The sequence below is a fragment of the Acyrthosiphon pisum genome, chromosome A1, assembly GCF_005508785.2.
Source record: "Acyrthosiphon pisum isolate AL4f chromosome A1, pea_aphid_22Mar2018_4r6ur, whole genome shotgun sequence".
Lineage (NCBI taxonomy): Eukaryota > Metazoa > Arthropoda > Insecta > Hemiptera > Aphididae > Acyrthosiphon > Acyrthosiphon pisum.
In genome coordinates, this window is record NC_042494.1 from 71,989,060 (window position 1) to 72,004,872 (window position 15,813).

Sequence of the window (15,813 nt, forward strand, 5' to 3'; positions counted from 1 at the left end):
CAGCCACACAACTCGCGAGACACGTTTGATCTTATGCTTTATTTGTCTTCCACAGGGCATCAGCCAAGTGCAAAAAGCTCTAGTCGAACGGCTCCGGATATTGGAACACGAGAAAAATCGCATCGAACGTGAGGGTGAACACCAGCGCAAACAGTACGAGAGGTGTCTAGACGACGTGGCCAAACAGGTGGTCAAAGCGGTCCTGTCACAAAAGGTACGCATTGTCGCCCCGATAGTCTATTTAACACGACGATAATTTAATCTATATTATTGAAATTATTTTTAGAATTGTTGTATTTTTAATTTTTTTCTTATCGCAGTAATTAAAAAAATTAAATTAATATAATAACAATATGTACCTACACATGTTCGTACTTTTAATGTCGAAGCCCTAAACAAACGCTCCTGAAGTCATGGCAAACTTTATAAACACTCACTCACATAAAAATACCCTATTCGTCCTACCCAAAAGGGATTTTAGTTTCCATTAGTACTTATATTTTCCTTAAGAGTTTTTATCTTCGTTTACTGGTCATAATAATCGCAATGTTTATTAATCAAACAGTAATTTAAAATAGTATTTTGTCAACATAAAAAACAAACTTTTATAATTTGTTGCTTCATTTGTATTATACACACATTACACGCCCACGTAGATCACTGTACGTCTGTCGACTATATCGAATCACCACTGCTACAATATTGTAATCGAAAATTGTTCGCGAGGACGTCCGGACATAATAATATATACAGGATGAATAATGTTTTATCATTAATCGGTTGGCAATAAAATATCCGGAAGTATTAGGAATTATCAATTTTTTTTAATTTTAAAATTATCAAGTTTAAAAACATACGTAGCAGCCAATATTTTAAACTTTTCTATAGTAAATATTCGGTATACTTTTTTAAAGTAATTCCTTTTATTTCTCGAGATATTGTGCTCAGGTTAACAATAAATTAATAGAAAACATAAAATGGAGTCGACCTTCAATTCAATAGCGCTATGGCTTTTTTTGCATCGTCATCATCATCATGTAAAAAAGAAAATAATATTAACACTTCTCTTTCGTTCGCAGGGTCTGCGGGAAGAGATATCCTCACTCCAGCACCGCGTCAAAGAGCTCGAGACCGGTAACTGCGCTCTATCCGCACTTTTGGTGCAAAGGCTTCAGGGCCAGAAGATCAACTATTCACCGACCACGATGCCGGTGGCCGAGAGCCGGTCGGTCATGTTCGACATCCACCGATCGCCGTCTGTGGTGAGTCATGCCATATTATAAAAGCTAAATTATAATCATTGTTGTAGAGTGATTAATCTTATTTTAATGATAATATGCATTGTTGTTGTTGTATCGTCGCGGTTCTGTTTATTTAATAATAATTATTAATCTTTTCTTTTTTTTTTTACCCCTTAGAAAATGGCTATTGAGCGACCGGCGAGTTGCGATCTCACCAAGGGGCTGAAAAGATTAAAAAATGACGGATGGCAGGCGGCCGTGTCGTACCACCGACCGCAGTCATTGAATCTAGAGATTTGTTGCTCGCACAACGGTAAGATACCTAATGTTATAAATTATAAATCATAACAATTTATACATTGGGATGACAACCTTTTGAGGACATTTTTTTGAAATCTTATCTGTTATGCTTGTGCATAATAAATATGGGGAAATGTAACCAACTGCTTACGAACATACAAATTATTATATATCTAAGCCATCGATTAAATAAACTGTATATTACTTAATCAATGTTAAAAATAACGATATAAATATATAATATAGGTAACCTATACTAAAATATAAAGAGATTGTCTTAATTATTTTGTTTGTCCTTGATATATTAAAAAACTACTAAACTAATTTCGATATAGTTTTCACCATTATCTACCTATATAGACTAGTAGTTATTATATAATAATATGGTTTGCCCAACTTCTGAAAAACTGAGTGGTATAAAATATAAATATACCTGTGGCGCTATCTGTTCGGTTTTTTACCACAAAATTTCAGTTTATTTCTTATAAAAGAACTGTTTCGCCAATCGACACAGTCTTAACGTCTTATGAACAACTAAAAAACAACCGAATAAAAACAATTTTGTGCACTAACTGGTAATACAATTTTGGGTACAATAATTTCAAATGTGGGTAACGGTATTGAAGCTATTTTTACTATTACAGTGGTCTCGACTACTAGTATTTTAGCTTTGGAGTGACAGCGAGGGGAAATTTAAAAAAAAAAAAAAAACAAAAAATTAATCGTGTGCATTGTTCATTGTTGTACAGTTGAAGAGTCGACGAAATGCGACAGAGTGCTCGGTGACGAGACGCCTGAGAGTGGTAACCGAGACGAAGGTTATTCGACCATGTCAAGCGACGTGCAAGGCACAACCGAACCGCCGTCCACCAAAGGTTTGGAGGACGTGAAGGAAGCCAACGAGAACGAATCGAACGCGCTCATGGAATCATCACCTTGTTCCAGGTACTTACGCATTATTTTAACGTTTTCCAATACCAATATGTAATTAATGTTATGTCAAATAATAAAATATCCTCAGGATTCACTTTTTTTTATACAAGTTGTTTTATCCGGAATGATTAACTCGCTATATTCATTTTACCTAACCTAACCTAACCTAAGTTCGCTCTAACTTCTTAATAGATAAGATTAAGATTCATTTTATTATTTCCCAGCCGGAAAATTGTATAATATGTTTTTCTTCGCTAATAAATTCTTTGCGTTGTATATATTATAATAAAGCGTAAAAGTGTATTTTACGCACGTGATCAACGCTCAATATTGATTATTATATTAATCTTTAATACAATCAACCAAAATTTCGCTTAAGATCAACCAGTCAATCCCGATCAACTGGTTGGCCACCTCTGTTCCACAGGTGTTACTTCTTTCGTAAACGTGATCCACACCCGAACTCTCCTACCTCATCGTAATATTGTACAGTCTTGGTCGAATCTCGAAATGTTTTTATAATGACATCTGCTATCACTTCGCGCGTACGCATTTCTCTACCAGATAAGGTCTCGGAATCGTCGCACCAAATTACCTAAATTATATACCTCCTCCACCAGTCTTGCCTATTTATTGTGTGTTAATTACACACAACGCGCATAGTGGTAATTAGTAATGCAGTTTTTCTGAAATTAAACAGAGTCCAATTAATATGTATAATATAGTATATTATTAAATATTATTATTATTATTCGTCGTTAAACTGGAAAGCTGTTTGCCAAGTCATTACGGACCGTTTAAGGTGTATTATTAATGATGGCGAAAACGCGTTTAAATTCATTTCATTCAAATAATTATTTTCGTCATTAATCAAATTCTCAACAAAAAAAAAAAGTTAAAAAAAATCGAAGACAATATTGTCAAAGCGATAGCACCCTCCCTCCCCCCTTTCTCTCTCTCTATATATATATATAATTTCTCATGGCTAAGAATAATGTAATTACTCGCTATAAACGCGATTGAACCGAAAAAAAACCAATAATATAGTATAATATTAAAACACTGCAGTCGAGTCTATATAGATAACTCGAATCTCGAGGGAAATTCAATTTTCTGAACTGAAACACAACTTAAAAACACTTCGAGGGGCACTAAAAAAATTCGAGTTTTCATTATTCGAGTTATATTGAGGTTCGAGACTCGACTGTATTAATATTATATTAATAGTCTCGTGGGTTACGAACGGGAACGCATACAAAATCCGAAAATATTGTGTCTGAACCACATTTCAGCCGAAAAATATTTTTAACGAAAAATTTTGTCGCGTGTGACAATCAGCTAGACGCTCTCCAAAACGAGTTTAAGCAATTAATATATCATTCATATTATCTTATATACGAGAGGTGACCAACTATACGGATCGTGGGGCAAATCCGGCCTACGATCACTTATTAAAAATTGAACGTTTGTAAAATCGAATATAAATTAATATTTCCCATTTCTTATAGTCAATTACGTTGTTAATCAGACATGACCATGCGTCACAGCCTTATCGTTGTAGGTACATCGTTTAATATAAAAAACATTGTCAATAAAATATAATATTCTTATAATTTAAAAGAAAAAGTTAGAATAGTAAATGTTCTTCGAAGTGGAAAATATCGAGTAGCATGCTACGTTTATGTCACACGATCACCATACCGAAATTTAATATTTTTTTAAGGCCTTCGGTAATAAAGGTTGGTCACCACTCACCACTGTCATATATGATTGATAAAGCTGGAAAAAATATGTTCGATGTGAAACGACATAAATAATATGTTTTATTTATTATAATTATCAAATAGGTGCGGTGTCTGGTATAGGTACTCAGCGCGTGCACTGAAATTATTATTATTACTATTTGTCCGGATATAAGCAATTTCACAAGTGGATCGATAATAGTTTTTATTTTCGGTTTAACGGCAATACGACAATGGTTAACTTTGCAGTGGACACTATATTGAGCCGTTATATAGTTTTTAACTACATGCAAAGTGCCAGTTAGGGTTGAATAAATGTCGCGGACTGCATAAAATGTATCCCAACCTCGGGCAATTACATTAAACTAACTGCGTATTAATGGACCGTTTCGAATAAATCGACTTTAATGGACATGAAAAAAAAAATAAATAAGAGACGAACTCATTTTTTTTTTAATAAAATTTACTCGGCGATTCGTTATGGCATCAGCTACTCGCTGTCTGCGTCCGTTCTGTTCGCAATAGCCTATATTGAATCATATTCTACTCGTTGTGCAGCGAGACAATAATAATCGGGCAAGTTACATAAATATTAAATACAATATAATTCAAATCATTTATAATTAATGTAAAATAATGACTTCGTGGTTTTTTTTGTGCAAGACAATATTTAGTCATATTTTTCAGGGGACTTTGTCAATTTATTATACTGTTGCGAGTATTGTGATATTAGATGGTTTATGATTGATCTTAGTTCATTTGTATAATATAAAGAGAGTTGATTTATCAATTCCGATTATGATAATGTTTGTTTTAATATTATACGACTGCAAGTTATCAGCAGTGTTGGGAATTATCTAGATAAATTATCTTTTAAAGTATCTAGATAATTATAATACGATTTATCTAATGTTTAGCTTAGATAAAAAATGGGCTTATCTAGATAAATATTATAGTGCCACACAAAATTATAAAACCAATGTTACTAAAATTCTAATATAATATAAATTATTTATAAAATTAGAAGAATATATTTCTTGTTATTATTGCCAACGACGGTATTACGAGACAACCTGCATGCAGGCTTGCACTATGCATCGTTCTCTACTAGCTATAATGAGCATATTAAAATTAATTAGGTATAGGTTTATTTCCCGATCCATTTAAAAAATAAATTAAAATTAACTTCGTAGAACTGTATTTCAAAGGCTCAATCCGTTGTTATTATAAATATTATGTCATTATATTGATATAAATCTAATATTACAAAAATACTAAAAAACAATAAAAATAAGTGTAAAAAAATGATATTTATCTAGATAAATGTATTGTTGTATTTATCTTTATCTAGATAAATTACATTTATGTTATCTTTATTTTTATCTAGATAATATTTTGTTAAAATTATCTTATCTTATCTAGATAATTTTTTAGTTATCTATTCCCAACACTGGTTATCAGCATGTTTAGCTTTGGAATTGATTTTTGACATATCATGGTTTTATGTTCATAAGTAGGTTCATTACATCTATGGGTTTATATGCGATATTGTCTAAAATTGCCCTTATTTCACAGAAATATATGACCTTAAAGATTTAGAAAAATGTAATAATATATAATCGTTTTAAAATTTTTATTCAGAGTGATGAACAGCGAGGACACTGACGTGATATTCGTGCCACTCAGCCTTTCGTTCAGCTTCATCAACCCGCGCCACAGCTACCCACCGCTGCGCTGTATGCCGTCGGTGCATAACATCATGCGCAGCTACTCAGACTCACACCTTTTCCTTAAGCTGGCGGCGGCCACGGGTGGTTTCGTCGAGGACGAGGACCGGACCTCGTGGTACAGCGGTGGCGAGCTGTGGGACATGGACTATGTGCAGCACTGGCTCCGGTTGGACGAGACGCGCACCGCCATCCAGCAACGGATGGAGTACGATGCGGCCGAGCTGGAAGACTGGAGTATGGACGACGGCACCGGGACGGCGACTGGCTGGAAGCGGATGTCGGCGGCGGATGGAAAACTTCAACAGTCGTTGCCGTGCATAGAGGAAGATGATGCGGCCGGCTCGTCGTCGACGTCCTGTGGTCGAAAAGGTGACCTCCTGCAAGACATGGGATCGACCAGAGACATGTCGTGGTACCACTTTCAGCAGCAGCACCACCACCACCAACATCAACACCAACACCACCAGCAACACCTCAACGTGCAGCAAGGCCAGATCCAGGTACAAAATCACCATCAGCACGACTGTCAGCAGCAGCAGCAGCACAACCACCACCACCACCACCTTCACCAACACCAGCACCAGCAGCCGTCGTACGGTTCGGGTTCACCGGGTGGCGATTCGTGGTCGAGCGCGGACGAGTATGCGGCTGCGGATACGCCGCCGTCCAAGAGGTCTTCTGTCAGCTGCTCCGCGGACAGCATCGAACTGCTTCCACCACCTGGACCGATTGCCGGCACCGACTTCACTCGTGACTTTTACCGACTGGTCAAGTTCGAAAGCTCCAAAAGCTTGGCGTCCACCTCGTCGCGAAGCGTGACGGGTGGAGGATGCGATCATCGGACGCCACCGGTGGTCGAGGCGCAGTTGGATCGCGACCAGGCCTTGCAGAGCGTGTTGGACTTTATCGCCGAACAGCAGCAGTATTGCTTGTCCCGGCAAGCCGAAGATAAACGAGAGCCACCGCGAGTGCCGTCACCCTCTGTCCCAGCCGAGGAGTCCCATCACTCAGACCAACCGGAAGCCGATGTTGGGCCTCAGACACCACAGCCACTACCTGCGCTTCCGACATCCAATCCCACACCACCGGTTGTACTGTTGGTGGCGCATCAGACGTACGACAGTAACAGCTGCAGCGACAACCTACTCAACTCCAAGGACAGCGGACTGTGTGGCAGTGACGTGGAGATCGAGTGTCTGCCTGAAGACTGCAGCTACGCGGCAGACCAATCGCCAACGGCTGCATCTACACCCCTGTCCACGCTGCTCAGGACCGTGATGGAGGAAGACGAAGAGGCGTCGGCCAAGTCAACGTCCCCACAGCCACCGTCGTCGTCCACCGGCGCCGGTGGTTCGAGCAGCGGTTGTACGGCCGACACCACGGTGTGCATGGTCACCGCGTGGGCGGCTGCATCGTCCAAGGATCTGATCGACCAACTGAACTGGATGGACGGTTGCGGTGGAAGCCACCCCCTCTTCGGCACGTCTCCCGAGGATGACGTCGTCGAACGTCGCTCTCCGTCGTCGTCCCCTGACCTGGACGAGGCGTGCTGTTGTCCCACCGGATGGGTTCACGTCGAACGAGACATTGACTTCGCTGACCCAAAGGTTAGTTTTGCTCGAAATTAATATCCTTTTTTTTCCCGTGATATCGAGGTCCGGAGAAGGAACTAAGTTTGCCAATACTTCTCCTGGTTTGCCAATACTTTTCCTAGTTTGCCAATACTTCTCCTTCGAAATTCATATACTATAACTTATAAACATAATATATACAGTATCGTTAGTGGTGATGGCTGATTGTGAGTCTATAAACGTCGTAACGCACCGTCTGACGAGTCTCTAGCATAATTTGTTTTCGCCCACTTTAAAACCAGGTTTCCACAACTCGTTATTAGCTATTCGTAATACTACAATACTACAAATATTCGGTGTTTGGTATATTATGTTATTCGTTATTTGTCACCTTTCCGCGAGTTCACAGTAAAATTGACGATTTTTTTTAATTCAAATTCAGTTTCAGACATTTTATTCGATAACTAGGTTAGGTAGTTATTACAGTTGCCACAATATTACTATTGATACTTTTTGACAAAATAATAATATTTTTTGTCCACGGCATTGTGCTTTATTGACTCGGAAGCACTCAAATGTTTATTTTACACAACAGTCACACGTCATAGTACATGCTAAAATAATATTGTATAGTGATCATTTACTACGCACGCAACCAATCACACGGAACGTTCACATATATTGCCTATACTGAACTCCTTAGTTTAAAAAAACTTTATTTATATACAACACTAAAACGATGCAAATTTGGTTCTCAGCTCGAGGGAGAAAAGTAATCAACCCCCCTCCCCCTCATGTATATAATATACATTTTTTGAGCGTTGAAGCTTATACTAAGGACAATTAATCGATTAATTTTTTTTAATAATGACGTTATATTATGAACATTTATTTTTTTAAATATATAAAAAGAAACACGCATTCAACAAGTTTACTTGCGATGCACCCCAAAATTGCTTAATAAATTTGATAAGATTATGCTAAATGTGTGTTATTTGGTCCACGTTAAAATATAGGATAGTTGTTATCCCGATAATTTGTACTTATTTTTTTTTTTACTGAAAAATTAAGAAAGGATTTTGAGATTTACGATTAAAATTTTTGTTTGTAAAAAGTTGCTATCAGTTACAGCGTACGGTATCATTCATAGATCTTTTACTCATAGACCGGCCCTCTTCACGTTTCCGCCGTGTCATGATAGGTGGCGCTTTTCGGTTACTGAGTTACTCTGATACGGTAAAAAAATAATCGTTATAATATTATTATATTATTATATTATAATATAATATTATCTCGTAGTGTTTTTGAGTGTTTTCGCACGTTTTTATAATACTGTTATCCAGTTAAGTTATTTTTTAATACACCGAATGCAAGATTTTATGGTAGCACTGATCCATAAATGGGCTGCATCACTGCGCTATGTTGGCATGCGACTATCAATGTATTTAGTATAGGATGGGCCGGTCTATGAGTAAAATGTCTATGGTATCAATGCTTTTATGAAAATAGTTATCGACTCTGTGACAACACACGTAATAATATGATTTATAAATAATACACTGACTTCTATTCTATATAGAAATCTGGGGAATAATACAACCGAATAATTTGAAACAGTCGTCGGCGTGACGGAACCCAAATACGACGACTGTTATTACTTATTTTATAATATCAATTTTTCGTTGTGGTATTTTTTTTTTTAATTATAATATCATTACATCCCTGCGTAATCAAATCTACCACACGGAAATCGGTTTTCGATAATCTCTTGCTGTATTTGGATGTAATAAACCGTGCGCGATGATAAGACCTCCGCAGACTGTATAATCTGATTCTATATAGATGGTTTCCTAATAACTGTGCTCCGCGTACTGCAACACTCAATTAGGCTTAATGCATACGGTTATCAGTTGCAGTAGAACATTAAAAAACGCTAATCCGCTCTGGCCAGTGAACAATAATAATATTTAGGTACATTACCATAATATATAATTAATATTAATATTCCATCTAACGACGTCGATCGACCCGTCGCACGACGGTAGTAGTTCAAACTTCAAACTTCAAACATCGATTACGACTTCGACGCCTACGATGTATTTGGGTGGTGTACGTGGGTTTGTGACGACTGACAACGAACTTCAGTGTCATAATAAATTAAATACTAGATAAGACACAGTATTATTGTATACACAATAAGACGATATATTATTATGTTCAATACATTATATTCATATTGAATCAATGTATTTCGACATCCACCAATTAATGCAAAATTGAATTTTTATTTTTTGTTTAACATCAGTGCGCCTGTACGCAGTTCGTGTGAGTTTGAGAGATATCGGTTTAATCGTAAATTCTATATGAAGTTCACTGCTTCCTCCTCATCTCAGATAAAAATCATGAATTTCTAATTTTTTGTTTTTGTTAAACATAACTGTGAAATTCGTTATACTCGAAAAATCCGTGAATTCATATTATGATTTTTCCTAGCCCCCTCCCCCCGATTAATACAAAAAATCATGATTTACAATTTTTATTTTTATAAACATCAGTGCGTATAGGGCATAGGCGTATAGGTTTTGTCTTTTATTATCCATAATTGATCAAATCGGTCGCACGGCAGCATAACATACTACAGTCGTTACGAGGTAACAACATATAATAATATTATACATTATAATATATTTGATTATAAATTTACGACCAATAAAAGTTATGCAAATTTCGTCGATCGATCTTATTATTTATATTTTATTTTATTATTTCTTTATGGTTAATCCCAGGAAACGGAATGTTAAAATATAACAATATTTCCCAATAGTACCTATACGCATATTTTTTTATAACACACACATTGTGTAAAACACGATTCATGTCAAAATTGTATCGGCTGCTGTAGCTGAAATCGTCTTCTACTCTTGTATAAAATTAACAATATCGTCTAGGTCACCAAAATTCGTGACATTTTATAACAAAACCAATATACCGCTCACGTGCCGAACTACTACAGCTTCAGATTTAGGACTGTTCCTTATATAATATAGGTATAAAATATAATCAATTCAAAACTAGGCTAGATGATAATCGATTTTAGTGAGCTCGAATGTGTGTTACCGTTTCATTCGTTTCCACAGGTTTGCAAACATTCCGAAAATAAGACAGCTGTTCGAAAATATAAATAATTTTCGCTAAAGGGTTTTATTCCGACGTATTATTACAACTGTTATACCTAACTGTTCGTGATTTTAAGAAACCTACATAATAATATTGCGACTAGCACGCTATAATAATATGTTACTCTAACTCGTCCTAACGCAATTTCCTTATCGCAGGAACGAGCCAACCTGTTGGACGTCATGTTGGCGTCCAGCCGGAGTTCATCGAGCAGCACGAGTAGCGCTTCGACCGGCGAAGACGACGATGACAGCAGCTGCAGCAGTGGCGTCAGTGGCAGAACCTGTAGTGGCGAGAGCTGTAGCGGAAGAGCTGGTGGTGGCAATGACACGACCGACGACAGTAGCGACGACGAACGCGACCCGAAGGACGACGACGTCGTTCGCCTGTCCAGCAGACGGCGGACCACCGAGGCCGGAATCGATGCTGCAAACGAGGAATCGTACAACCGCCTGCACAAGTTGCACCGGGTGCGCAGACAGAAAAAAGGTAAATTATTAATTAATATCGTATATTATATGAAAAATACAAAAATCAATTATAGGTATTATTCTAAAACATCCGATGTTCGAAAGCCTACGTCGTCGTAGTACCTAACTAATAATAAATTGTATATGTTATAGAAATATCGAAGTATAAAGCTTGAAATTTCATGAAATCATTTTCTTTTTGAAATTAAACTTCTTTACTTTCATGGTTTCATTACGAAAAATAATTATTTCTCACGTTACGTTCGGCCGTCACTATACACTGGTTTCTATGGTAATAAATAATAATCTTTGTCTTATCTTTGATAATTATAATAAAATAATTTCAATTGAAAATTCAATTTTTTATTTTTCCAATACGCAAACCAAATATTTGACCGTGATGCCATCTGTGACGGGCTGTAATATATTTTTATTTTCATCCCGTCGCTGTTGCAACACGCACTTTTTTTTAGTATAATTTATATTATGTTAGTGATATAGTAGTACATATTATTTTAGTATTCGATGACATATTCTAAACAGCTGTTTTTAAATAGATATGTATAAACTGAAGCGTCCGCCCGTTAACTCCATATACATTAGGTGCTGATTTTATGCCGATCCAAAATAATTATCCGTCCATTACCATAGGCCAATATTATGTCTTGTATGGTGGCCCGGTGAATTTGGACTTTTTACACACATTGTTTTTGAACAGGCTACAATTATTGTATAATATTATCCACTGTGGTCAATCATGACATAATGTTTTGACTCACAGTAGACTTAATAATTATTATTATCATTAAATCCTTCGAACAATGTACATATTTATTATGAAATCAATTTTTTGTTCAGTAAACTGCAATTCTTGTATCTTTTGATATACGTATTATTATAATGAGAGACGCAAGCTTATGCTTTTATATACATTATATATATATGTATATATCTTTTTATTTATCTTTTAATTGGATTAATCTTTCGAGTAAGTGTAAGTACCGTGTATAAATGCTAAAATGCGTGATACAAAAATAAATAGGTAATATAAATTATAATAATATATAGAGATGTGAGTGCTGTAAATTTACCAGGTAAATTTTTACAGGTAAAAAAATTTACCGTAGATTTTACCATTTTTTTTCCGGTAAATTATTTTTTACCAAAAAAAATGTTGTGTGGCCCCTCTAATCAAATGAAATCAAAAACGTCTAGTCTGAATCGCAAAGAAATATCTTTTTTATCAACTGATACTGTGATATTTCATTTTTAATATTGATATACTTGTTATTGTTTATATAGTTTGTTATAGACAATAGTTTCAATATTCTGCCACCCCTACTATATATTAGAATATTAAATATCAGTAGGTAATTAGGAAACATTTTATATAGGCAAATCGCAAACACCAAAAAGGACGATAATGTGATATTGATAATATACAATTGTTATACAAAAGTTAAGTCTAAATATAAATGTTTTGACTTAGAAAGAAATAAAGGTTATGTGAATTTTGATAGTTTAGTTTAATTTAAATTATTTATTAATTTAATATGAATAATCAAATATTCATATTTTATAAAATGTACTAATTACTAATGTCTAATACAAAACAATAGATTATTTAGATACATTTTTTAGTTTTTTTGTTGATTATTGTTATTATTAGAAAGAACTAAATTTAACAAGTAGGTATACATAGTTAGGTGTACCTAATACAAATTGTATTTACTAATGTCTAATAGTAAAAAACAACAATGGCTCTAAGATTTAGCTATTTTACCATTTTTACCAGATTATTGGTAAATTTACCGATATTTTTTTTACGTAAATTCTCTAATAATACTAGTGATAAAACATACGGTAAGTGAAAAGAGTATCACGGTAAAGAGAATCACGCATTCACGTTCATTAAAAAATAAGAATTGAAACAATACAAACCATAATTGTTGTCACTTATTCCAATATAATATTATAATAGGTATAAAACAAGTCCCTTGCGTGAAAAACATTCAAATATAATATACTTGCGTGTACCTATAAGCGTTTTCGCCGAGTTTTCCAATAAAATACCGACTTGGGCGCGGACTTGGTTGGTGTGTATATTACGTGTACAACAAATACCAGCAATAATTACAACGTTATTAACCTAACAGGGAAATTCATTTTTTAGTTATAGAAACATTGCATTTTTTTTTGAAAATCGATTATTATTTATTTGTGTAAAGCGTGCACACTACGAATGTATACATTTTTGCAAAAACGTTTGTCATATTTTGTTTACTCAAATGGTTCCATTTGGCGGCCCATAAAATATGTATATTGTATTGCATTCTAAATAATAGCCGGCGGAATATTTTTCAAAGCTTTTTATTTATATACCTACAATACAATATATAACATAATATCATACAGCCGATATGGCCTACATAGATATCAAATGACGAACCGTTTACCGTTTATATTTTATGTTTGTTTTTAAAGTATATGCTAGCGGTATATAAAAACAAACGTTTGCGAGGTATCTTGCCACTCAAACTGTAGTAGACAACTATATAATATAATAATATTGTGCCATTAAACTTCAGTGATTCTTATTTATTAATGTAATATAGAAAGTGGGACGGGTATAATGTTAGAAATATTTGTCAAACAGATACAAGTGTACAATACTACATTGAGCGCCTATCTATAGATACCTACATCAATAATTTCAGAAAAATATCCGAAATCATAAATTTTTACTGTTTTTTAACCAAACTTTTAGAAAACTTTATCACCCTGTTTGACTTCTGTAATATAATAAAAATAGTCGAAGATCAGTTAATTTAAGTAGGGGCTTTATAATCTGTATCAGCAAAAGTCATGTAACTTCTGTACACCTATTTGGGTACTTGTGGCTTAACCCAAAGTCAAGAACCATATATAGAATGGCGCTTGTCGATATATGCGTAGCTATAGTTATAACTTGATCGCTAGCACTGGACTTTCAAAAAACGATTTCGAATATCCACGTTATTCAAACATTACTTTAAGAAAATGTTATTAGTATTTATATTTTTTTTATTTACCTTGTTATCTCAAGTTAGGTCACAGCTAGCCGGTATATAATAGGATTATGCCATCATAATATTAAACAATATAATAATTATAATATTTCATCGATACCCTTAGCTGTAGTGTGTATAAGTTTACCCATTGACTGGATATTAGTCAAGTCCTAGGCATTGAAATTTGTATTATTCGTGAAAATGTAACATTTGATATTTCTACGGTCGTGAAATGAGTTTATATAGCAGCTTACCTATAGCTAGAAATAAATATTTTAAAAATCTAAATTAAATAAAACTCGCAAATGAGTCCTACGAACCAACAGTCCTCCGTTCCTCTTTATTTAACCCGTATACATGTATATATTATAATAACAATACCTATAACAATACCTATAACAATAATATTATGTTTCAGCGTCCGCCATCCGCGACGGTTTCGGCGTGCTCCGATGTCCGGCAGCGGGACTCCGACAGTCGATCGTGGGCCGCAGCGACTTCTTCGTTCGGTTCGGGGACAAGGAGCGAGAGGCCATCTCCAACTTTGACTTCTTGGACGACCTGTCCACCACATCGCTGAGCACCGACTCGAGCGACCGCCCACCGTCGCCCCGCCGGCCTTCCGCGTCCACGCCCGTGACCGCGTCCACCTCGGCCGCCGCGGCCACCAGCCGCCACGGCAAATACTACTCGTACACGTGTTCCTCGTCGGCCACCGCGGCGGCCGCAAACGCCGCACACGCCGCGATGCCCGGCCACCGGCGGCCGTCCACGTCGTCGTCTGTGCTGCCCGCCGACTGCCGGCGACAACGACGCCGCCGCTACTCCGGCCTGTCGCTGAGCGATTCGTGCGGCGACTCGGACTGAGATCGTACCTACCATCCATCCAATGATATATCGGAGTATAAAAATAATATTATATTACGATCGTCATTGTTTTTTTTTTCATTTTTATTGTTACTATTATGATCTTGTCGTGATCATAACATAATAATATTATTATTTGTAAACAAATATTTGTTGTACGATCCGTCGCTCGCCAATATTCTTCCGACGACTCCTCTGCGTCTTGCGTTTATTTTTTTAAACATACATAATATATTGCCCCCCAATACACTATATTATTATTATAAATTATGATGATTAAATATTATGTACGTTTTCCTTGTTGGATTACATTTCTCGGCTCGAGACCGACGCGCAGTCGCCGCCACCGCCGTCACACTAAAAGTGTGAAAGTTCTTAAAATATAATACTTTTACGAAAAAGTAGGTAGGTATAATATGGTACAAGGCACTCGCTACACGTCTATATGATAAATGTCTTAAAATGAACACTTAATTATTCACATAAACATTACATCGTCGTGGGCGTAATTAGAGAGGAGGCTCGGGGTGGCTTGGGAATGATTAGCACCCCCGGTTTGGAGACTTAGCACCCTTGTAATTTTTTGCCGTTTGTCGACTAACCGGAATTAAATTAAGGGGCTTTAGGCTCCCCCCCCAGTTTTTTCATTGGAATCGTCCCACTGATAATTATGAAATAAAAATATAAACTATTATTAGTCTGTACACTCTTGTGCCTATCGTACCTATAATA

At 36.1% G+C, this 15,813-nt stretch overlaps 1 protein-coding gene across 3 annotated transcripts in view; it reads left to right on the forward strand.

The window, feature by feature from the left end:
• The window catches only part of LOC100570812, a 244,928-nt gene extending 229,595 nt beyond the window's left edge, over nt 1–15,333 (forward strand). For all 3 annotated transcript variants that reach the window (XM_003242601.4, XM_003242600.4, XM_008182083.3), the window contains 7 exons: nt 56–214; nt 1,080–1,262; nt 1,419–1,554; nt 2,291–2,486; nt 5,858–7,553; nt 10,853–11,183; nt 14,633–15,333. In XM_003242601.4, coding sequence (XP_003242649.1) covers nt 56–214; nt 1,080–1,262; nt 1,419–1,554; nt 2,291–2,486; nt 5,858–7,553; nt 10,853–11,183; nt 14,633–15,081 — 3,150 coding nt within the window. In that variant the 3' untranslated portion in view covers nt 15,082–15,333. The remainder of the gene's footprint in view (nt 1–55; nt 215–1,079; nt 1,263–1,418; nt 1,555–2,290; nt 2,487–5,857; nt 7,554–10,852; nt 11,184–14,632) is intronic.
• Nucleotides 15,334–15,813: the final 480 nt, after the last annotated feature.